Source organism: Ceratotherium simum, chromosome 14 (genome assembly GCF_057802395.1).
Source record: "Ceratotherium simum simum isolate JZ-2026a chromosome 14, ASM5780239v1, whole genome shotgun sequence".
Classification (NCBI taxonomy): Eukaryota; Metazoa; Chordata; class Mammalia; order Perissodactyla; family Rhinocerotidae; genus Ceratotherium; species Ceratotherium simum.
In genome coordinates, this window is record NC_141913.1 from 50584172 (window position 1) to 50610254 (window position 26083).

At 40.1% G+C, this 26083-nt stretch overlaps 1 protein-coding gene across 2 annotated transcripts; it reads right to left on the minus strand.

The window, feature by feature from the left end:
• Positions 1-9811: 9811 nt before the first annotated feature.
• Positions 9812-16984, minus strand: LOC101389948 (serpin B3-like). Of its 2 annotated transcripts, none has more exons than XM_087438839.1 (7): positions 16717-16984; positions 16060-16116; positions 14668-14796; positions 13782-13899; positions 12531-12670; positions 12079-12171; positions 9812-10270 (listed from the first exon to the last, which is right to left on the minus strand). In XM_087438839.1, the coding sequence occupies exons 1-7, from the start codon at positions 16879-16881 to the stop codon at positions 9863-9865; spliced, it is 1110 nt and encodes a 369-aa protein (XP_087294965.1). In that variant the 5' UTR covers positions 16882-16984; the 3' UTR covers positions 9812-9862. The 2 variants fall into 2 exon arrangements, with proteins under 2 accessions (XP_087294965.1, XP_004422669.1); XM_004422612.3 differs by having other exon boundaries at positions 12079-12234.
• Between the last annotated feature and the right edge of the window lie 9099 nt (positions 16985-26083).

Here is a 26083-nt window from a genome sequence, read left to right on the forward strand (position 1 = left end):
AAAATTTATATGGAACAACAGAAGACCCCGAATAGCTAAAGGAATCCTGAGAAAAAAGAACAAAGCTGGAGGTATCACACTCCCTGATTTCAAAATATACTACAAAGCTATAGTAACCAAAACAGCATGGTACTGGCACAAAAACAGACACACAGACCAATGGAATAGAATCGAAAGCCCAGAAATAAACCCACACATCTATGGACAGCTAATCTTTGACAAAGGAGCCAAGAACATAGATTGGGGAAAAGAAAGTCTCTTCAACAAATGGTGTTGGGAAAACTGGATAGCCATATGCAAAAAAATGAAAGTAGACCCTTACCTTACACCATACACAAAAATTAACTCCAAATGGATTAAAGACTTGAATGTAAGACCTGAAACTGTGAAAGTTCTAGAAGAAAACATAGGCAGTACGCTCTTCGACATTGGTCTTAGCAACATCTTTTCAAACACCACATCTGACCGGGTAAGAGAAACAATAGAAAAAATAAACAAATGGGACTACATCAAACTAAAAAGCTTCTGCACAGCGAAGGAAACCATCAACAAAACAAAAAGACAACCTAACAATTGGGAGAAGATATTTGCAAACCATACATCTGATAAGGGCTTAATCTCCAAAATATATAAAGAACTCATACATCTCAACAACAAAAAAACTACCAACCCAATTAAAAAATGGGCAAAAGACCTGAACAGACATTTCTCCAAAGAAGATATACAGATGGCCAACAGACACATGAAAAGATGTTCAAAATCACTAACTATCAGGGAAATGCAAATCAAAACTACAATGAGATATCACCTCACGCCCGTCAGAATGGCTATAATTAACAAGACAGGAAACAACATGTGTTGGAGAGGATGTGGAGAGAAGGGAACTCTCATACACTGCTGGTGGAAGTGCAAACTGGTGCAGCCACTATGGAAAACAGTATGGAGATTCCTCAAAAAATCAACGATAGAACTACCATATGATCCAGCTATTCCACTGTTGGGTATTTATCCAAAGAACTTGAAAACACCAATTTGCAAAGGTACATGCACCCCTGTGTTCATTGCAGCGTTATTCACAATAGCCAAGACTTGGAAGCAACCTAAGTGCCCATCAAGGGACGAATGGATAAAGAAGCTCTAGTATATATACACAATGGAATACTACTCAGCCATAAGAAACGACGAAATCCAGCCATTTGTGACAACATGGATGGACATTGAGGGTATAATGCAAAGTGAAATAAGTCAGAGGGAGAAGGTCAAATACCGTATGATTTCCTTCATTAAGTAGTAGATAATAACAACAATAAACAAACACATAGGGACAGAGATTGGATTGGTGGTTACCAGAGGGGAAGGGGGGGGGAGGAGGGTGAAAGGGATAATTCGGTACATGTGTGTGGTGATGGGTTGTAATTAGTATTTTGGTGGTGAACATGATGTAGTCCATGCAGAAATAGAAGTACAATGATGTACACCTGAAATTTTTACAATGTTATAAACCAATGTTACTGCAATAAAGAAAAAATTAAAAAAAAAAAAAAAAGGTCTGAACAGGTAAAAATAAAAAATAAAAACTTTTACTGGTTGATATTAACAAAATCCAAATAAATTCTGTTAGATGAAGAACCCATGAACCTTTAGCAGTATACATTTTTATCTTAATTCAAAAAGCACAGAGAAATTTTATTCTGATTCATCTCATTAAGACATGCTGCTCTGGATAAAAAATTAGCTTTTGAGCTTAATAATTACTTATCAAATTTTTAACGTATTTATTTACATATTTTTTTCAAAATTATGCTGGCAGTAAGTGCAATGATAATTCAATCCAAAAGAGGTTTTGAACTTTTAGAGCCATATGATCATTGGACAAAATAATATTTCATATTTTAAATTTATAAACATTTTCATTGTAGGAAAGAATGGAAAATTATCAATAAAAGACTTTAAAATATACAAATACTAAATTAGGATGAAATTCTTGGAGAAAGTGGACTGGAGATATAATTTCCATGTACAAAGCATTGGTGTAAAATATTAGAAACGTAAAGGGCTTGTTCTTGTGTTTTAAAAATGGATTATAGTGGGTATCATGTGGTTATTTTCATTGGACACATTTAAAAGAGTGATGCCACAGTATATTTGAAAATAACAACACTTGTAATATGACATAAATTATATCCTTTATAACTATTTATATTATGGACAAAATTTTAGTTCTCAACTAAAAAATGTGTGAGGGTTTGAACAAAAGTTAGGAGTTGTTCTTGAGTTAAGGTTTGGAGATCATTGTTGCAGGGTCCAGATCCAGGCCATGGTGTTGTTATATGGTACCAAGTGCAGCACATTCAGACCACACCACTAGTGATACCGTGTGGCAATGGCTGCAACAGCAACTTGTGAGTACAAGATTTTCTGGGGACACAATAGATGCATGGTCTTTCCTCTTTAAAGCAAGGATAATGTTGACCATCCCTCTTCACACCCCAACTGGTAAACACCCTGGGTTCTTAAACTTATTAAGAGAGGGATGGTCCAGGGGGGAGAATGACATCTTGAATAGACAGGATGGTGGATGGATTCCATTTCATTTGATTATGAAAGGAAATTTGGTCTTATTTTGTATTTATTAAAGTCATGGTTTCTCCCAGCAGAGAAAAGCCCTGGTAAAATGGCTTCACTGTTGATTTCCACCAGATATTTAAAAAATTGACACCAGTCTTTCTCAAACACTTCCAAAAAGTGGAAGAGGAATATGAATGAACGAAGAGGAATAGGAATGAATAACTCGTTCTATGAGGACAGCATTACCCTGATGTCAAAGCCAGATAGATACTCCAGTAAGAAAACTACAAACCCTTATCTCTTATAAATATTGGCACAAAATTCCTCATACAATACTAACAAACTTCATTCAGCAGCATACTAACAGCATTATGCCTCATGAGCAATTAGACTTATTTCTGGAATGCAAGGGTAGATCAACATAGGAAAATCATTCAACGTATTGCACCATATTAACAGAGTGAAGTGGAAAAAGATCATATGATCATCTCAAATGATGTAGAAAATCATTAGACAAAATTCAGCACCTTTTTATAATAAAAACATTCAACAAATCACGAATAGAAGGACATTTCCTCAACACGACAAAGGATATTTATGAAATACCCCAGCTTCATACTGCATAGTGAGACTGGAAGCTGTTACCCTAAGAACAGATGCCTGCTTTTCCCTCTTCTACTCAACATAGTATTGGAAGTTCTAGCTAGAGCAATTAGGTGAGAAATAAAATAAACGGCATTCAAATTGGAAAGGAAGAAGTAAAATGATCTCTATTCATAGATGACATGATCTTAAATGTAGAAAATCCTAAAGAGTCCACACAAAATCTCCTAGAACTGACAAATAATTCAGAAAGTTTATAAGATATGAAATCAACAAACAAAAATTATTTTGATTTTAATACCTAAACAAGAAAAATCTGAAAAAGAGATTAATAAAAACATATCCATGTACAATAGCATCGAAAAGAATTAAATAGCAGGAACCAACTTAACTAGTAGGCAAAAGATCTGTAGACTGAAGACTTCAAACTCGCGATGAAAGAAATTAAAGAAGACATAAAGAAGTGGAAGGGTATCCTGTGTTCATGACTGAAAACTTAACATTGCTAATATGACAACACTGTTCAAATCCATGAACAGGTTCAAGGCAATCCCTATCAAAATTCCAATGACTCTTTTTTTTCAGAAATTGAAAAGCCATCCTAAAATTCATGTGTAGTCTCAAGGCATCCTCAGTGGCCAAAACAATGTTGATAAAGAACACATTTGGAAGTTTACATTTCCTGTTTTCAAAACTTCCTACAAACATAGAGTAATTCAAACAGTGTGGCATAGAGACAGGCTATATATCTATAGGATAGGATAGAAAACTTGGTAATAAACTCTTACATACTTTGTCAGATGATTTTTGACAAGGATGCCAAGACCATTCAATGGAGGAAAAGGACAGTGTTTTCAATAAATGGTACTGGTAAGACTGGATATCCACATGGAAAAGAATCAGCTTGGACTGTTACCATACACCATATACAAATATTAAGTCAAAATGGATCAATAGTCCAAATGTAAGAGCTAAGACCCTAACATTTTTAGAACACAAAGCAGAAAAACTTGACATTGGATTTGGCAGTAATTTGTTTGATATGACACCCTAGACATAGGCAACCCGAGAGGAAATTGATAAACTGGATTTGATCAAAATTTAAAACTTTTGTGCTTCAAAGGGCGTGATCTAGAGAGTGTAAAGCAATCCACAGAATGGCAAAGAACATTTGCCAATCACATACCTGATAAGCAGTTAACACCCACGATATATTAAGTATTCCTTCACATCAACAGCAAAAAAGGAAAACCCAATTCTAAAATTGCAAAGAACCTGAATGGTCATTTTTCCAAAGAAGATATAGAAATGCCCACAAGAGACAATAAGTGTGGAAAAGCTGTGTAGAAAATGGAATCCTTGTGCATTGCTAGTGGGAATGTAAAGTGGTGCAGCTGCTATGGAAAACAGACTGAGGAACCACCATACTGGTGATGGCTGCACTATAGTGTGAAGGTACTTAATGCCCCTGGATTGTAGAGTTAAAAAGGACTAAAATGGTAAATTTTATTTCATGTGTATTTTAGCACACTCACACACACACGAGCCATGATTGCCGATTTAAGCTGTTCTCCCAACTGTTTCCCAGTTTTTTAAATTATCAATTCCTTTTTACATTCCCCTCAAAGTTTCCTTGAACTTTTTTTTTCCTTTCTCAGATTCTCTGCTAATTCCGTAGCTTTATCACTCTCAGTTAAGGTCTTTTCTCTATTTCATCAAAGAAAAAGAGAAAAGAATACTATTTTGTACTTCTTCAACTTTTCATCAACCTTTAAACTTAGATTTACGTGGCCTTTCACTCTTCCTTCTTCTCCCTGTCCTCTTATTCCCATCTTCCATTTTCTCTAGAACCTTTCTTCATTAATACCACACCTTTTCTAAATGAACCTCTCGATGCCTAGTGGAGCCCTCTCCTGGCATAAATACACTGAAACTCTCTCTCATTCTCAAGCAAGCAAACAAACCACTTTCTTCTAGTCACTCCATGCATATAAACTTCTTCCTTTGACATTGAAGTTTTTGAGAGTCTAGACTCCATATTTCTCCTTGTTCACCCACTGCAATCGGGCTTCTTCCTATATATTCTCATGGCAGAGTTTTCTCTTAAGTTCTCTATAGACTTTCTGAATTCCTCATCCAGTAGACTTTTCCAGGGATCATATCTGAACAAAGGATTCTTCTTGTGTGCTCTGCAGACCCCGAGAGTTCCCCAGACCACAGGGTCAGAGCCAGTTTCATAATAACCCAGGACATTATTTGCCTGTCCCACTGTGTTGAGATTCACCCTGGTGATGCAACAGTAATGGATTTTAGAACTGCTGGAAACCTAACATGAATCAAGGCTGTAGCCTCAAACCATATTTGTATATGGATTCTCCTCTGGCACACATACACACATACACCCACCCACCCACAGCCACTTGGGAGGGCAGAATTCTCACTGAGTTCTAGTCTCTTGTGTATGTTTTCAATGGCTTCCTGAATTTTTGAGTTTGCTTCTGTTATGATCTTAAGTTTTGTGGATTGCTAGTTTTCTGACTGCCCAGCTGCTCAGCTGTTTTCTGACTGATCTCAGGTACTTCCATGTCTGTATTGCCCCCACACTGCTGCTCTTGTTCCAGACCTCGAAGTCTGCCTTGACTGTCAACATTAGGGTCTTCTTTTGTTCTGAATTTTCTTCCCCTCTTGTGGTCTTCAGGATGTGAGGTTTATTTTTCTTTTTCTGGCCCCCCATATCTGAGAACCCACTGCCTTTTCCAGCATTGCACATAGCAGGTGCAGAATAATTGTTTGTTGAATGGCCTACACTACACTACACACAGCGAAGCCAATAATGCAGTTTTTGGATGTTTATAGTGTCTTTAGTAATAGAAATACAAATAACTCCTTATAGAGCAGATGGTAGGCTCCTATGTGACTTGCGGGGAATGACTCAATCATTCCTTCACTCGTCACATAGTTGCTGAGCATCAGTGTGAGCTCTAGGTACACAATAGGAATAATCCTGACAGGACTGTATTTTGATGGAGCCAACCAGATTATACATTGATGGTTTTTCCCAGAAGAGGGAAATATCCTTTCATAAGGGAAGAATGTGTCTATCCTTCCACTTATATGACATAACTAGTTGTGAGGCTTGGCTTTCTTCTTTGACTATTGAAAATTGTATCAAAAATTGACATAAAAATAGCTTTCAATAGCATATTTTATCCAATGATATTTAATGGAAAGTTAAATGAATTTTATTGTTAAAGTCTTCCAAATGTCAAACTAAATTTTAAATATTGTCATTTTTTAAAAAAATTTTTAAAATTTTTAGTGAGGAAGATTCACCTTCAGCTAACATCTGTCACCAACCCTCTTCTTTTTGCTTGAGGGAGATTGGCCCTGAGCTCACATCTGTGCCAGTCTTCCTCCATTTTGTATATGGGACTCAGCCCCAGTGAGGCTTGATGAGCGCTGTAGGTCGGGATCCAAACTCGCGAACCCTGGACCACTGAAGGGGAACCCGCGAACTTAACCACTACACCAACAGGCTGGCCCCTAAGTATAGTCATTTTTAACCTCCTGATCGATAAAGACAACTTGGTAGATCCCAAATCACAGAACTTTATTTTTTAACTTTCAATTTCATGATGCTTCTTGCTCCATGTGACAGGGATATTGGCCTATTATTAAATGTGGTTAAATGTATATGAATAAATTGAAGATTGGAGAGAAGTTGGCTAGAACGAAGTTGTTAAAAACATGTTTAAACAGGAAGTTTTCTTTGCTCAAATATTTCCAGAGGCAAAATAACTCTGTGCATTTTGTGTCATTCTCTTCCTCTCCCTCCTCTTCCTCCTTCTCTGTCCACTTTATTGAGACAAAATTTCCAGAAAACAAATTCACACATTGTCAGTGAACAGGTCTACATCTTTTGACAAATGTAAACACCTGTGTAACCACCACCTAATCCAGTTCTAGAGCATTCATCTCAACCAGAAATTTCCCTTGGACTCTGTTACAATCAATTTCCTCCCCAACTCCAGCCCCAGGAAAGCCCTAATCAGCTTTCTGTCCCCACAGGCTGGACTTCTTATGTGTGGAGTTATATAACACGTGCTCTCTCTGCCCAGCTTTTCTTGCACAGAATAGTGTTTGAGAGGTTCATCCATGGTGCTGCAGGAATCAGTAGTTTCTTCCTTTTCGTTGCTGAGTACTATTCCATTGTTTGTCTATCCATTCACCCGCTGATGCAAATTTGAGTTATTTCCAGTGTTTGACCATTGTGAATAAAGCTATTGTGAACTTTTGTACACAAGCCTTTCTGGAGACACATGTTTTCAGTTCTCTTGTGTAAATATGAAGGAGTGGAATTGATGGATCATATGGTAAGTAAAGGTTTAGTTTTATAAGAAATTGCCAAAGTGATTTCCCAGCTGGTTGCACCCTTCATATTCCCAGCAGTGGTGTATGAGAGTTCTCATTGCTCCACATTCTCTCTAGCCTTTGATGTGGCCAGTCTCTTTAATTTAAATTTTGGCCACTGTAATAGGTATGAAGAGATATTCTTTGGGGAGAACATTGAAATCACGTGAATATCCATTGCTTTTAAAACTTTTAATTCAGTCATTTATTTATTTTGTGTCAGTATGGGCTCATTGTATTCTGTGTTAGTCAATGAAGTATAATCTATTACTTTAAAAATAAAGGGACAAGATTTGAATTTGCCTTCAATTCCTCTTACCTGCAGCCACAATGCAGGGGTAGTTGGTCCTTTGGCCTAGAATATAGGCAAAGCTTCTCAGTTCTCAGCACTTGATATCAACCAGCTCCTCTACCCGATATGACTCAAATGCCTCTGAGCCTTTGTCTTAACTTGTTTGCTTGTATAGAGTTCCTTTTGAAAATCCAACTAAAATAACAAGTCATTGAAATTTATGGTCTAAAGGCATTCTAACAATCTGTTCTTCAAATCCCCCAAAACTATACCACTCAACTTCATTGAACCATTTGAAATTAATTCACACCATAGTGACATTCTGAGCTTGTTTATTACCTAAAATTTTTCATTTTAAAATATACTTCAAAATCCCAGGTCTTGGGCCAAATTTCTGATACTTTCATATTTCTCACATACTGCTTCCCATCATTTCTGTTCTTCAACCTCATTAAGTACCCCACTGCCTCTCAGTTCATCAAGGCAACTGCCTCCTGCCTTGCCTTCCCTTCCCAGCCCATTCACTTGATGGTTTACTCATGTTACCCACTCTCTTGCCAGTCTGTCTGTTCCCTTGACCAAGTCTCACACTTAAATGGTGAAACATCTCCTTCCTCTGCTCTGTTCTTGGGCTGCCAAATTCTGCTGAAGAAAATTTAGACCTTGCTCAAATCCTCCAAAATTCATGGTTTCAGAGATGAGCTGGATTCAGGACTGGGAAGGATTTGGAATGAATACAGCCCCCTAGGAAAAGCTGTGTTCTAGAAAATAAAAATCGTCAATTCCTGACCTTTATGTATTGACATAATTCAAGGTCAATTCTAGGTGTTTCTTTCTTATCTCTTTAGACTCTCTCCCTAGGATCCACTTTTGCCTTTAGACACTTTTTTTTTTTTTTATCATTTTACAGTTAGCATATTCATTCAGTAACTCTAAATCTTTCATATTGAGCATTGCAAGTTGAGAGCTTCAGATCACATCCTGCATCTGAGCTCTAGATTCATGTATTCAAGTGCTTACTAGACAACTCCATTTGGATGTCTCAAAAGAAGGTAAAATGCAGCAAGTGGAAATCTAAATCCAGGGTCTTTTCTTGTCTCCAAAACAAAATCATTTCCATCCAAACGGCTTGTCAGGCCAGAAACTTGGGCATCATTCTTGGCTTCTATCTCACCTTTCTGCCACATATCATGTGCTGCCAGAATTCTATGGAGTTTTCTTCCTAAATAATTCTCACAGGTATCTGTTTCTCTCAGTCTCCACTCCTGACACTGTAATAGTTTACTAATTAATTTACTCCCTGTATCCACACTGTTCTTTCCTCTAGTCATTTTACACCATAATAGCCAGAAGTGTGTTTTAAAGATTCACAAATGATGATCTCAGCCTCTTCTTTGGACGAGAAATGAACAAAAACTGTAATGGCTTTCCATTTGTTTTAGGATAAAATAGAAAGTTCTTAGCGTGAGCTGTAAAACCTTTTATGTTCTGGTAGCAACCTACTCTTCAGCCTCATCATGCCCTGCTCCTATTTTGAATTTTCTTTATATGTGATAATATATTTCTGAATTATCATTCCTATGTGTGGTGGGCCACGTATACTTCGTTGAAGAGAAAAAAAGGAAAATCAAGAAACAGTACAAGAAAGTCATTGCTTTATTGATAATGTATTTCATAAAATTACAAAGTTTAGACATGTAATGGTCCCAGATATAACCTAAATTCAAATAAATGTGGGTGTCCAGGTTAATAAGTTTGATTAGTGGATATAATTTTTGAGATAGCAGATACGATATTTCAAATTTAGGAGAAGGTACAGTGGTGAAATATCATTTTATCTTATCTTGAACATTTTGTCCAGTGGGGAATCATTAGTGATGAGTATGAGATTGGAAAGGAAAAAAGGTAAAGAGAACCTGTTATTTCTAGCCATCAACATATCAGAACAACCGTAAACATGCCCCTAGATTGGTGGCAGGATAAATGCATCTAAGGGGAAGAGACTCTGCCCAAGAAGAGGATGGAGTTGGTGTTATTGTGCTTGATGAAGAACAGGAAAGGGTGATCACAATGGAAACTTTCATAAAATGGTACTGATGTCGCACCAGCAACTCCTGTGCCTGTAGCAGCTGCGGCCTTTGTACCCTGCTCATTCACCTCCACAAAGGACTTGTGTATAATTTTTGTCACCATGAGACCCCGACTCTCTGCCATGCCCAAAAAGTTGGCGTCCTGTGGACTGAAGGCGTCCACCATCCCCATGGACTTCAGCGTGTCATTGAGTTTATAGCTCTCTTCCACTTTGAACCGAGGTAAATGTAACTCCACTTTTTTCTCACTCATATTCTGTGAGCTGGTCCACTCTATTAATTTCTCCGCCGTGAGTTTATCTTCAAGCTGTGACAATGGACAAAAGGAACAATGAAGTGATTCTCAGTGGACAGTGAACACAGCTTAACATTGGATTGAATCATGTGAAAATCAGTAAATGTAAATATGGAAGAATTGTATATAGATAATAAACTGAATCTTCTGTATTATACCTATGAAATAAATGGAATCTCATGTAATGTATAATCATATGTATAAAACAAAAGAACCTTTAAATAAAATTATTTTATAAAATATGAGCTATATGTCTCCATTTCCCAAGCTGCCAGCCCACTGCATGTTTCATTTTTTAATAGTCTTTTCTTGTCCTTTTGTACCTAATTTTTCACATACTGCAATTCTAGTAAACAACCTGTTTTTATTCCTTTTTCTTGCTTGACCTATTTGTAAACTTTCCGCATATAGCTATGTGTTTCTCTATCAAGTTTAATTGTTACATAATACTACCATTGAATTGATATTCAATGTGTATATCTTTACTTGATGTTTTTTAAGCATTCACTGTGTGCCAGTCCCTAAGCTAAACTATTGGCAAGACAAAGATGCAGTCTTGTTCCTTGCTTTGAATTTTGCATTATTTTGAGCCACTTCTGTCCAAAAGCTTTTGCCTTGTTTACATTAGTTAGCTTAGGATAAAATCCCAGGACTGGGATGTCGTTGATAATGGGGATTGCTGAGCTGGAGTACGAACATTGTAACGGCCCTCCACATGTATTGCCATATTACTTTCCCTGAGGATCTATCTCCAATTTCCAGTGTTATCAGCATATATATTTTGAGTGTGGCAAGTTCACTGCAACTTCAGCATCATCACTGACTATTATAGTAATTGTAGATGGCCATTTTTGGAATGTCCTTAGCATGCCAAATATTGTTATTGGTATTTTTCACATTAACTTGAACCATTATAACAGTGCTAAGCAGAAAATTCCTTTTTCTTCTCTCACAGGAATGAGGCTCCAAATGACTGTTTTTTTGTGTGTGTGTGAGGATGATTAGCCCTGAGCTAACATCCATTGCCAATCCTCCCCTTTTTGGTGAGGCAGATTGCCCCTGGGCTAACATCCGTGCCCATCTTCGCCTACTTTATATGAGTCGCCACCACAGCATGGCTTGACAAGCGGTGCATTGGCCTGCACCCGGGATCCAAAACTGCAAATCCGGGCCGCCTCAGCAGAGTGTGGAAAATTAACCGATATGCGTGCGACCAGGCTGCCCCAGAATGAATTTGAGCTCCTAGGGGCAGAATACTTCTAAATTGAACAGTAGTCATCAGGATAAATCTATTTCCCCACTGTCCACAAACCTGCTGTGATTTAATACGCAAAAGGGTAGCCATTGTTGTTTTAATTTGCTGGGTTTTGTTTATGAGTAAATTTGCATATATTTTCCATGTGTCACGTTCATCTGAGTCTCAGCTTCCTTGTCTTCAAATGAATACAGCTGGAATATATCAGAGGTTCTTATGGTGCAGAAGATAACCTGTATGTGCTTAGGTATATTTTTTTCTGAAGTGACATTTCATAGTTTTGCCAGAATATTAATGGGACTTGTGATGTTAAGATTTTCTATATATTCTTCCATATTACACTGTGATAATTAAGATATTTATTTTTTGGAATGAAACGTATTGCCAGGTTCTCCTTAACAATTCTCCTTTAGGCTGTATGCAGAGAAGAAAAGTACTGTATTCTTGAGCCTTGCCAGACATCACCAACAATCTGTGAGAACCACCTCCATGAACAGCCCGTACAAGCATTGTACCGCTAGGAAATCAGGCAATAGGAAGAAGAATTGGAAGTACAAGGTTTTACCTTCTGCAGACCATCTACCTCATTTGGTAGCACCAACATCATGCTTAGATCTTTGTCTTTGTATGGCATTTCCAGGATCCTGGCTTGCATGTCCTCAAGTGCAGTGAAATTAAAGTAACTGATTTGTTTCATCATCTGCACGGATTTGCTGGTATCCTGCAGTAATTAATGTGGCAAACAATGCCAAGTGAGCATAAGTCAAAAAACGATAATACCATTCAGATACCAAACACATTCTCTTTCTAAGAGATGATCTGAGAAATTAATGAATTAGGCAGAACAGTTTCTTCAAGTATTCCCAACTAAATAAAGTCAAAAAAATGAAACGAGGAAAATACAGCCATGACAAATTCTATTTTCTACCTGCAATTTTACATTTTATCACATGTGAGTTTAAAGTTAACATTCCATATATAACTACACTATTATCATAAATAAATTATAGACAATACCTTGTTCAGCCAAAATTTTTCCTCCACTGTATATTCTTTATAAAATATCTTGTCCCACTGCCCTTTGAAATAGACCGCGTTCACCAGAACCAGAATGGCGGAGCTAAGAGAGTGAGGGGGAAACAGATCCTTGATTTTTCCTGCAAAATAAAGAAAAACAAAAGTCTGTAATTAAAGTACAAGTGGTTTGTCTGGAAGATGCTTTGAAAGTTACAACTGATCATTAACTATTCACACAAGTCACCACTTTGGGGACCCTGGGACCAATAGTTCACAAGGTGCAGCTTTCCTCGTGGCACCAGCCTGATGGAGTTACCCCTGACGGGGACGCCCCTTCTTGCCACGGGAAAGGTGTTCAGAATCTCTGTCTGTGGGTGAATTCGGCCATCTCACAGTGAATATGGATAAATGGATTTGAGCTACCCTTCAACATAATCAGTTCCCTCGCTCCCTCCCTCCCTCCTTTGTTCTCCATACCTCCAGGTCTCACTCCTCCCTCCCTTCCTTCTTTTCTGTTTTTTTCCAAGTGTGGGCTCATTAGTCAGAGGAAGTAGGCCTTGATTATTTTTTAGGACAAATGGCATGAACTCTATGATCTGAAACACATGCCCTGTGCTATCTGAAACGATTCCCCGGGGGGTCTTCCTCTTCACTCTCCACAATGAATTGCTGTAGGTTTGACCTACAATGGGCATGGGAGGTAGGATAGCGGTTCATAGGATGGAGACTTTGTCAAGCTCTCTGCCTTGGATGGGGACGACAGCTGGGATCACCCCTCAGGATGTGGGATGGAGAAGTGAGCAGGCAGTTCCAGCTGCTGGTGGCCAGGAGGGTAGTTTACAGGAGAGCTGCTTGTTTGCCAATTAACAGAGGACATGGGAAACCTTTCTAATGTTGCTCATAGGGAACCGTATACAGAAGTTAAGGCTCTGATATAAAGTAAAGCATGTGAACACAGGATGCGGTCTGAGCAGAGACTTGAGGTTCACAAAGATCCTGTCATCCATGGTCATGAGCAAACACAGATCTCCAGTGGTGTTTCCAGGTAGCTGGTCCTGTGCCTCCCCTCCAGTTCCCTTTGTTTCTCTCCACATTGACTTAGATCATTCCACCATCTACAGTGCCCTCCTCTGTCCTCTCTGCAAACTCATGTCATTTCCCTCTCACAGCACCCCACGCAGGGTCAAGCTCAGGGTTCACGCACAGCGGGGACTCAATGTGTTTCTTTATGGGTGATCTCCCATACTCTACCTTTTGTTTGGCTTTCCACCCAGGAATTAATCTTCTTGCGACTTTCTTCTGCGGCATTTATAAAATCAGCAGATTCCACACTGGCGAGGTAAAATTTCTTAACGTCATCCATGTATTCCTTTGACATGGGAAGGAAGAAAGGAAGAATCAAGAGTAGTTTATTATTAACTATGTATTCCCAAGTTAGTTATTTACAATCTTAACAAAATAGCACAGGAATCCAGACTCAAAAAAAAAAAATCTACATTTCTTGCTCCTATGCATTTTTATACAGCGCCTGTGGGGGTAATGTGAATGGCAAGTACAGCCTGGCAAAGGAATGAGGTCGCTGAAGGGCAATACCACCTGACAAAGCCTGGAGGAGAAGAGGCTGTGGGTTGGAAACTGCAAAGCAGGTTGCTCTGAAGGGGATGGTGTGCTAGTGTTCCTCTCCAGTAGTAAGCTCTTTCAGGTTCTCACCTTGGCTTATATCTTCCATCCTGGCATTCAGTATTCCCTGGTACTTCCCCAGCTTTCCCCAGGGACTCATCAAGTCTGCCCAGCCCATCAGTATCCCATTCACCATACACTTCCTGGGTCACTGCCCACCAAAATTCACACTATGCGACTGAATGGTGTCAGATCATTAGGGGTACCTCACGACTTAGTCTGCTACTGAATCTGCCCTTTGACAATAAAGTAACCCCTAAACCCACACTTTCTTGGTGAATTGTCAGGCTCCAGGACACTCCATTGGGTATAGCTGTGGCAACGGAGCCTTGCACCCTGGGAAAATGCTCCCCATGTGGGTCAGCCAGCCCCATCTGCTCACTCTCCTCCATTTGGTGATTGGGAGACAGGGGACCTAGGATGCAGATTCAAGTTGTGACAGGCCAGTGAAATTTACCTGACGAAATTGAAACTTCTCTTCTCCATAGAGCCTGTTGGCGATGTTCAGCTCATAGGCATCAGTGGGTTTCTTTAACTCAGTCAGAAGCTTTTGAAACTGGTGATGCACGATTCCCGACTTTTCAACCTTCAAACATCAAAAAGTGAGCTCATTGCTTTCTCTGTCAGTGTAAATAATAAACCCAAGTAACTATGTTAGAGCCATCCCTAAAGTTTGGTAACTCATGAATGACATTTGTTGTTATTCCCTGATATTGGTGTAATTTACCTCAAATATTCTTCAAAAGTTTTACATTCAATCTCTTCCAGGAAATTCTTTTTCTCTGCTCTAAATAACCTGGTCCTTTCTCTTCTGAGGTACAAATGTAGCATCATTCCATCATTAGAAAGTCTTCTAATTAGTACGTATGGTTAGGTTAAGCTTCCCAGCTAAACATAAGTTCCTTAAGGGCTAGAACCATTTTCACTTTAACAGCCATCAATGGTATAAGAATGTTGAATTTGTGTGTTTTAATGACTTTATGACATGAAGCCCTGTACACTCCTGGGTGGTGTTCTCTTGTGAGACTGTTGGGTGTGATCTATGTCTCTTCACTCATGATGGTCATACTCCAAGTGTAGGAACAGTGTGTTCCTGGTAAACTGCTAAGGCTGTACATCTGTATGTCTACGTCTTTAGTCCAATTGAAATGAAAAGAAGAAAGCTCAGAGAACGAAACAACCTTTCCAAAGAGACATAAGGTAGCAGAGCCAATTTTTGAAGCTAGGCCTGTCTGAATCCAGCACCTTCCACTTGCTAGCTAACACTGTTATGCTATTAAGGGTATAAACTATACAGTTCATGCAATTGTTTTGCAAAATATACTTGGATGTACACTTATTCCTGTTAATCCCATCTTTGAGTTGAGTAAACATTATATTATTTTATCAAGTTTATTGTAATTGCTTTAATTACTTACTCTTCTATAGTAATAACACATAACATGTATCAGGTACCCAGTAATCCCGGCACTGCAGTGCTGTTTTGCGTGTGTTTGCATGTATTGAGGCAGATCTTTTATTACTGCCAGTTTACTGACATGAGGGCACCAGGTCTCAGAGCAGTTGTGCCTGCCCATGGTCCCTGTTCATGAACAACAGGGCAGGAATTTGAAGCCAGGCTTCCGGTTCCAGAAGGCATGCACTTATTCACTATGCTGATCTCCTCTCAGGAAACAACAATATGAAATAAATAAGTATGTGATATGAAATGAGAAACAACTCTGCCTGTCCAGCGTATTTTGCCCAAAATTTCCCCTAAAAATGGAGTTTTCACTGAAATTCCCAGTTTAAACTATGACCCTCTTGGATATGTGACTCTCCTTCTAGACCCCAGTGATCCGTGACTCACGTGAGCTGTTGAGGCTCTTCCCCTTGTGCTGTCTGTGACGTCATTAAAGTGAAGGACCTGGAAGGAACAGGAAGAGGGACAAGAAAACTTTACTCAAAAGATCTGTCTATATTAGAGGAAATTAAAAGAAAGAAAGAAAAACAGAAATAACCCCAAACTAATAAACAAAACAAAACAGCCAAACCAGCCCTGCCTCCTAAAAAAACAATATAGAAGCAAAGGAAAAAGAATAAAGAAAACTTCAGTGTGAGCATTGTTCCTTGAAAAACTACGGCACAGCTGGTGGATCACCAGCCACATCAAAGAATCCAGATTCATTACTGATTCACGGCTGAGGAGTCATGTGGAGGTGTTTCGAATGGAGCTAAGTCAGTGCATCACTTCTCCCAGTGCTCTTGCATTTAAGCCTCGCCTCTGGTTGTTGGGCAAGTGTAGGAGTTCGTCCCACCTCTGAAAGAAGTCTAGGCACAGGGAAACAGATGGGGCGGAACACTGGGGGAGGGCATATGCCCCCCACAGCCCTGTGCTCACCCGGTCATGGGAATCTTGCTCAGCCTCCTGTGCTACCCCTGGGACAGCCAGATCTGTGAGCATCTGCACACAAGCCAACAGAGAAATCAGTCTACACCGGTCAACGTAAAGGGAGCTGACACTTACCTTGCCAATTTGGAGTGCGGTGTTTCCTTGGGCCCCTGAGTAGGTCATGGCTAACGCTGATGAGATGCTGAGAGGGGAGTAGAAGATGTTGTCCTTGTTTGATTTTTTGAGCTGCTGGAACAGATCAACTGCAAAGTGGGTGTTTGCTTCACTGAGTGAACTCATGGCGGCATTGGTGTGATCTGGAACTCCTGGAAAAGCATCAGGTTCATTGGATAATGACTTTACTTAAGGCAAGGTTGGTGTGTAATGAAATTTTCTTAGAAGAAATGACTTATATTTGGGTTGTGGCATTCTGGCAGCTAAAGATTTTCATCTTTTTACTTTTCAAGCCTTTTTAAATATACTTGTACAAATTTCATAACTAGAAGATTATCAGTATTACTAGAAATTTTGTGAAAAATTAATAGAACATCTTCATCTTTTCTTCCTCACTGGCTGTCCTAGGTATGGGTAGAAAATGTTTTATAAGAGATAGTAAGACCACGATCCATGTGGGTAACGTCCAGCCAGTTTCCATGAGGCACCTCTCTGCCTTTTCCTTCAAGGCTCCGCGGCTGCCACACACTCTCCCCTCCACCACACGAGCTCCTAAAGGAGCGTTTGCTTCCTTAGAAGGAAACATTAGATAAAAGATAAATCAGATGAAGAGGGTATATCAATTTTGCCCTGGAAGAACAAGTAAAATACAATCATAGAGAATGAATAGGTACATGATGTAAAATGCCTCATTGTTATAATTTTCAAAAATGCTTCATGTTGTTAAGTGGAGCATCTGGAAGCACTTACCTGTGTTCCTGGAGGAGGCAGAGGCGGGCAGGGAGCCTGGAAGCCTGTGTGAGGTGAATGCTGAGATCCTGAATATATACCTCTCTCTCCCCACCTCCCATTGCTCAGTGTGGTTAGTATTTCAAGTGAATCAACTTTTGATTTCTTAATCAGGCTAAACGTCACCTTCAGGAACATGAAATATTTATGAGAACAAAAACATGCTTATTGTTCTATTACTGCACTTCCTTTTCACCTGCAGAAAAAATTGTAGTTCTGCAATCACTGGCTCATATGAAATGCGTGTATGTGCCTTTCCAGTACCATTGAGAATAAATGTGAAAACCCACTTTCTCACATGCTCTGAACTACAGTCACCCAGAAATAACTCCTAAAATAACCCTTTTACTTCTCTTGGATGTTGAATTGTCTTTAAGGCCTAAGTCGAACCAATGGCAAAACTTACATTTTCTATTGAATGTTTTAAAAGGGCTGTTCCACCTGTCAATTTCTGTAGTAATTATCCTGTATAAACAGGAAAATAGCCCAAATTCTCAGTGTAGAGAGATACTGACGAGGTGTTCCAGCAGGACTTGGAGAAGACAAATCTATCGCCTTCCCCTAAAGGCTGTCCCTTGACAGAGGTCCTCCTTGTTACCTCCCCTGCCCCCTTGCAACCAGTCCCCGATTTTGCCTGTTGTTTTAAGGTCAGTGGGAAGCTGATTTACCTTGCAGTGTGAACATGCTCACAAGAGAAGAACAATGATACAACCAGGGGCCATTTTGCATGGTAGTAGTCTAAATTTTGTATTAATATGAGATAGAAATAAATTGTTGGAGCTCCAGAATCATAACATTTCTTTGTCACTCTGCCCTTTAGCACATCACACCCAGATTCGTGAATGAACATCTGGCTCAAATGCGTATTAGAAAAAATGAGAACAAGGTGTTCTTTGTTTTTTTTTTTTTTTTTTTTTTTGTGAGGAAGATCAGCCCTGAGCTAAAATCCATGCTGAATACTTCTCTTTTTTGGTGAGGAAGACAGGCTCTGAGCTAAGATCTATTGCCAATCCTTCTCCTTTTTCTTTCTTCCCCAAAGCCCCCCAGTAGATAGTTGCATGTCATAGGTGCACATCCTTCTAGTTGCTGTATGTGGGATGTGGCCTCAGCATGGCCGGAGAATCGGTGGGTTGGTGCGCACCCGGGATCCGAACCCGGGCTGCCAGCAGCGGAGTGCGTGCACTTAACCGCTAAGCCACCGGGCCCGCCCAGTGGTTATATTTCTTATCAATGGAGGCTTATTGTATTCATGTGCATGCTGTTCTATTGTATTCATGTGCATACCTACTTTGAGCAGGGATATATATTTGTTCATTTACATCTTTAACAACTCACTGAGGCAGGTCCCTTTGTTGTCCCCATTTCACAGATGACAGAAATATACAGAGCAGTTGAACAGAAGCCCAGGTAACTAGGGGTAGGGAATTGCACAGTGAGATATCCAGGCAGATAGTCTGGCTCAGGACCCTGCATGTGTATCCACTACCCAGACTGTGTTAGAGAGACACTTGGTTTAACAAGACATACCTCCTTATGCTTAAATGCAAAAACCTTTTTCTTCTGCATTCTAGGAAGAGATAAGGTCCTCCAGTTACCGAACTTGAAGTAAGTTTGCTCACCTATTGCACAGCGAACTAGTCTCTGACCCCGGGTATATTGCCAGAAAGTAGGAATTCTATTACAAAGCGCTGAGCAAGGAGAATGTTCAGCCAATGCTGTAATCCCAAACTCCCTGGAAAGCTGCAAGCAAGGGTTTTTACTTGGGATCTTAGGTAGGGGCGGGGGAGCATGTGGCCTTGGGGGCTGAAGTTCTAAGTGTCCTCCGCACAGGGGTGACTGTGTGTTCTCCGTGTTGCATGCGGTGGATTTTTAGTCTGTGACATCTAAAGTTTACAATCAGTCATTTTGGCTTCTCAACGCTCCTACAAGATGCTAAGTCAGGTGGGGGGCTGTCAGCAAGTACCTCTCTTATCAGTGGTCGTCCTGCTGTTCTTCAAGGCAGACTCAGAAACTTTGGTTATTATGTTTCCCATGTTAACTTTAGGGCACAAGGCACCTAATTCAGGGATTCAGGATTAGGATTCAGCCTAATCCAGGGAAATTTTAAATCCTTCATCCTCAGTTTCAATCCCACAGAATCCGAAGGGGCATGAGTGGGTCAAATACTAAGCCCCAAACTCTCCTCTGTGGTCCCCTCAGTCACCAGGAGAGAAGGCTGGCCTTTCAGATACCATCTTAGGGTTCCATCCTGAGACAACCAAGCACAGTAAGTGGGGATGGAATTGGGGTGATTTCTTCTGAGCATGGGGCTCAGAGAGAGCCTGAAATCATGTCCAACCCTCCATTCCCCCAAACAGCTCTATCAAGCTGGGATTTCATAAATCAGCAACTCTGAGAGGGAAAGGAGGCAGACAGAAGAAGTGTTTTTCCCCAGAGTGCACTATCCCCTGAGGCCTGGCTGTGGCCGGGGAGAGGGCTGTTGTTCCAGGGCATCTAGCCCCATATGTCCCCTACCTCAAGGGGAGGAGTGTGTGTACTGGGACTGACTTTCTACTTGAGAAATAATTCATGTACCATAAGATTCACCTTTTTAAAATGTACCAGTCATTAATTTTTAGTACATTGACAAGGTTGTGCAACTGTCTCCATGATCTAGTTCCAGAACAATTCATAGCTCCCAAAAGAAACCCCCTCCATAGTTCTCCCCTCACCCCAGTCCCTGAAAACCATTCATCTACTTCTTGGCTCTCTGTACCTTTCCTATAAGTGGAATTGCACAGTGTGTGGCATTTTCTATCAGGGTCCTTGCACTTCGCGTAATATTTTCAAGGTTCACTCCTGTTGTAGCATGTATCGGTGCTTCATTTCTTTATATGGCTAAATAATATTCTTTTGTATGATGTAACACATTGTTTTATCCACTCACGAATCAATTGACACTTTAGCGGCATCCTATTTTTGGATATGTGAATAATGCTGATATGAACTCATGTGTACAAATTTCTTTTGCTTATTTTTATTTTCTAAATTGAGATGTAATAGACATATAACATTGTGTTAGCTTAAGGTGTACAACATAATGATTTGAGATATGTATATTTTGAGAAATGATTACCACAGTAAGTTTAGTTAACATCCATCGCGACACATAGTTCAAATTTTTTCTTTTAATGAAAACTTTAAGATCTACTCTCTTAACAACTTTCAAATAAACAATACAGTATGGGTTAACTATAGTCATTGTGCTGCACATTACCTCCGAGATCTTGTTTGTCTTATGACTGGGAGTTTGCACCTTTACCTGTTTCACCCACCCCCTATCCCCTAACTCTGGCAGACCTTAATCTATTCTCTGTTTCTCTAAGTTCAATTTTTAAAAATTTTATTTATTTTAAAAGTTTTATTGTTATTATTTTTTTTAGATTCCATCTGTGTGGATATATTGCCAGACTGTTTTACATTCCCACCAAAATATGGCGGGAACATGTATAAGAGTTCTGATTTCTCTACACCTCTCCAGCACTTGTTATTGTTGTTCATCCGTCTTAATATCAGCCGTGTGCAGGGTCTCTAGTCGCAGCACTTCAAGAATTCACAGGAACATTCACCTGCAGCAAGGTCCCAGATGGATGGAGGTAGCGGGCAGAAAGAAGAAGATAATCTGTGTTTCTAAAACTGAAAGATTTTCCCTGCCTGATCCTCCATCCCCAAGCCATGCTGCTCTTAGGTCTCCTCTAACAATATATGCATAGTGATCCCTGAATGGGATTGTCATGTAAAAGCTCCTTGAGTTGAGAGTGGATGGGCTGAGAGGGATGTAGACTAATAGAGTTTTGATCGACTAAGGTGTAAGTAGAAAGATACCAGGAAATGACGAGGGAAAAGGTGCAGGATGAACAATTACAAACATGAGGAGAGGGGCTTCTCAGTGAAGGCTGCATCACAGACCACTGTCTCTAGATAGAGCAGAGTTTCCTGGAACAGGAGCAGGATGAGTTTCTTTGGGCTCAAAGAGAAACGGACCCAAATCCCATAGGACAGAACCGAGAAGCTCAGCCTGGGCGTGGAAGAAGAAATAGGGTGACAAAGTAGGATAATGGCCTTCAGGGGGACAGAGCTATGGACGAAAGCTTCTGACTAGCACTGAATCCTCCTGAGACTAAGCTGCCAAGATTTGTCAGGCAGAGGTTGAGTTTGAGGCAAACGCACTAATTGATAAGGACCAGGAGTTTGCTTCCATTTAAAGAGGGCTTGGCTTAGTTCAACTGAGAAACTATTTCATACTTTTTTTCTGTTTCTGAAAAGTGCTCGTGGCATTTAATAGGTAGGGTTGTGACATCCTGATGTCATACAGTGTCACAGAAGACCCAGCAATTTTCAGGATTTTTTACAAGTGAGTACTTGCCACCTTATGTCTTTGGGTATTTCTAAATATACAACCAGCATCTTTGGTCCCAGGAATCCAGGCACCCAATAAAAGTGAAGAGGAAATTACATTTTCAGGAACCTCTCTGCTATTTCTAATACCTTTATCGGTTGGTTAAGAAATATTGCCTTGGTTTTCCCGAACCGTACTTCCTTGTGAAGGGTGTGAAGATTAGTCAGCACTGTTATGTTGCAAGTCTTAGGGGACATTTGATTTCTTCTTTCTGACTAGATATGTGGTTGTGTCTGTCTACAAGGAAACTGGTTAGTGGAGCAGATTCTTCAAGCATGCAGTAATAGAATATCTGCCATTTACTGTATTCCCTACAGATACAGGTGTAGATATTGATATGTACGCAGTGAATAATGTGAGAACAGAGTTAACTAATACTGCTTTAATTTTCACAGAGGAGAACCCATTGCATGAAGATTTGAACAGATGTTAGTTAGGGAATTGGTCTCATGTGTAGGTAAGTCATAGAAGACTGAGACAAATTCATATTACCTCCTCCATTTCCCCGTTCCCACACCTCCAAGACCCGCCAGGGCAGTCCTCCTACTCGATGCTTTCAACCAAATTGAACTCTGTCCCTCACTGATCTCTTATAACTCCCACCCCCCCTTCCACAATTCATCTTGGTATTTCTGATTTATTGCCAGGAAAGACCAATGTTGGCTCTCCTTATTCCTAGAACTCTCCCTCTTCCTTCTTCTGTTATCTGAAATACAGATTCTCCCCAAGACTGCATGAGTCTTGATCTGTTCTTAAGGGCAGCTCCTCATTCCCCCATCTTCACACTAGGAAGCAGGAAACTGGCCTTCTCTTTCTTTTATTCCCACTGACTTTTCTAGCCATTGTTCTTTCTTGTCTCAACGCTTTACTTCAAGATTTGTGACATACAGGTATATCACTACATGCCCACCTACCAACTTGTATGTTATTCCTTAATATTCACTAATCTGTTGTCTCTCCTCCCTTTTATGGTTTTCCTCTTCATCTTAACTGCTTCCAGTATTCTGAGTGACTTCAAATTTTCATTTCCTTGGCAACAAATGGACTCCATTCTTGTTTCATTTTACATTGCTATTCTAGGTGAATCTCCTCTTTTGTGGAAAAAGTCATTTTTTTTGCCCTTTTGTTCATTGGATCCATGATGTTTCCTTGTCTATTTGAATGTGCTCTTTGTATAAAGTTAATATTAACAGTGGATGACTGTCTCTGGAGTACCAGTGGAGATGCAATGTTCTAGAAGGATAAAGAAATTTGATTACATGGGATGTGGATTTGCTGGGGACTTTATCTTGCTTCTCGAGGTCCATCCTTCACTCTATCAACCTCCAATGGATCTCAGGGGGCTGAGTGGCATGGAGACATAATAAGGGTCTTTTCCTCTGTCAAACATTTGCATCTCTCCCATGGGATGCAACAGGAGTAGATCTGCAACAGCAGTAGTCACCCAGCTCCCTCTCAGCTCCATTGCCAAGGCCTGGCTGCATTCCCTTACCAAAGGCCACAGATCCTATTGGACTTTCTTTCCTCAGCTATAGCTACTTTCTCTGGATTTTGGGAATCACTCTTCTCCTTGCCATTTAGGTCTTGGGGAAGCAACGTCTCCCCACAGTTGCTAGCCCTGGGATGGTCACGAGCCTATCTTGGTTTCTCTTAGCCCTGACCGTACATTGTATGGTCCCTGTAATAAACGTACCTTAATCCCTGTTTTGGCTGTGTCGTTTGTTTTCTGCTAGGCCCTTGACTAATACAGAAACTAAGTGACTTTAGGAAAAACATCTTCAAATGGAATTATGGAATAAGGTTGCTCACATTTTGAGAGGCACATGCTGAGAGGAAATGGGACAGTGGTATCAGCACAAAGTAGCATCAGATTATCAGTGATGGAGGCAAAACATGCAGTGTGAGTAGAAGACAAGATGTTGAGACATCAAGTGGCTGTGGTGCTCCTTACTATAGTGACAACAATGATTATAAAGATTGTGGGATCAGCTGATTACTTATGCTGGGACTGGGAAATTAAATTCCAACTGAAATTTGAAACACATTTTTCATGGATCTTGACAAATAAATCCTAAAGACTTATATAGGTTTGCAGTGATAAGATGCTTGATACTCTTAGGTCAGGAAAATGCAATTAAAACAACAGCGAGGTTAACACCAGTAATACTGACAGTTCTTCAATACTTAGGATTGGTGTATCTGGAAGAAGAGCATTACTGATAAAATGCTAATGAAACTGTTAGTACAACTAATTTGGGAATATTTGGCAGTATGTGGTTAAGATTCAGCAGTTCTCTATTTAAATGTATCCCCTTATAGACTCATGTGCTGTGCTCAAGGAGACTTGAACATTAGTCACTTTATGGGGCATTATTGCAATATAAGGGCATTAATCGCAATATAGTTGGCAATGGCAAGAAGTAGAAACAACTTAGATGTGCATTAATAGAAGAATAGGGAGAATAAATTATGGTATGTTCGTACAATAGAATATCTTAGAGCAGTGAACATAAATGACCCAGAAATTAATGTATCGGAAAGCACAGATCGCCATACACAATGTTCAGTGAAGAAAAACATGTTGAAAGAATATGTGTAGCCGTCATTTGTTCCGTGTGGCTGGGGAAAGTAGGGAGAGTGATGAGTGGAATGTAATTCTGGGGAAGTAGAGAGCATGGTTGCTTGAGAAATGTAGACATATTGCTGGGTATTCTGTGGTTCCTGTTTGTGACTGATGATAATGAGCCTCGAGGGCCATCTGGTCTGCATATGATTTGTCTGTAGAAACACTGAGCCACACGGAGAGTGTCTGTGGTTTGTCCTTTCAGGTTTGAGCTTAGCCAGATGAGTGCAGATTCCACAACTATTTCTGCACGTTTGTGGTCTAACCCCATCATACCTCTTAAACATTCCTGTTAAAGCCCATCAGTGTCTTCCCAATAGCCTCTCTCTCTCTCTTTTTTTTTTTTTGTGAGGAAGATCAGCCCTGAGCTAACATCCATGCTAATCCTCCCCTTTTTGCTGAGGAAGACCGGCTCTGAGCTAACATCTATTGCCAATCCTCCCCCCCCCCCTCAAAGCCCCAGTAGATAGTTGCACGTCATAGTTGCACATCCTTCTAGTTGCTCTATGTGGGACGTGACCTCAGCATGGCTGGAGAAGCAGTGCGTCGATTCCGAACCCGGGCCGCCAGTAGCGGAGCGCGTGCACTTAACCACTAAGCCATGGGGCCGGCCCCCCAATAGCCTCTAGATAGCTCCTTTTTCAGTCCTTACCTGGGAATTTTTTGAATTATTTGTCGCTGTTGACTTGTCTTCCTTGGAATTCTGTCTTTAGTTCTCCTCTACCTCTCTGACTTCCTGTCTTCAATTCGTTTTCCACTGCCACCCCTGAAGTGCAGGCTTTGCTTTTCCTTGTGTCTACCGCAGGCGTTCTTCTCTCTACATTCTATGTGATCATCTATCCATCGGTACAGCATCAGTCCAGGAGTTTCCTAGCCCAGTTCTTTCAGTTTAGGGCTCTTCCCTTCCTTCTCTCCCAGCTCTCTGCTCCATCCCGTCTCTGACATCTCCCATCTCTAGGGCCATTCATAAAACCCTTCCTGTCTATTAGTTTGGACTGATATTTAACACATGATTGTTGATATTTTACATTGTTTTAGTCAGATCTTGGTTAAAATTTTCTTCTCTAACTTCTCTTGCTAGAAAATTACACTGTCTTTCACCTCTTCTATTATGGAGCTGTGTTAACCTTTCAGTAGAATAGGCGTGTCTGGGACACAAAGAGAGATGTTTTTCTCTATGCACCAACTCTGACAGTAACCAGGAATGAATGACTGTTGGCTGCTTATGTTTGGATGAATGCTTCTTGAAGATTCATTTTGAATTTAGAGATGGTTACATAATATGTCTGATCATCATGTTTTAAGGCTTCTTCAGTGATCCATACTCCATACAATGGATTTTTGGTTATTTTCTATGACTTACTAGTGGGCTACGTGAGTGGTCTCTAGCACAGTGCCAGAAGCAGGGACTTACTTATGGACAATGGAGGTTTTCCAAAGTTCCTTTACTTTTAGGTGACAAGTGACTTGCTAAGCCT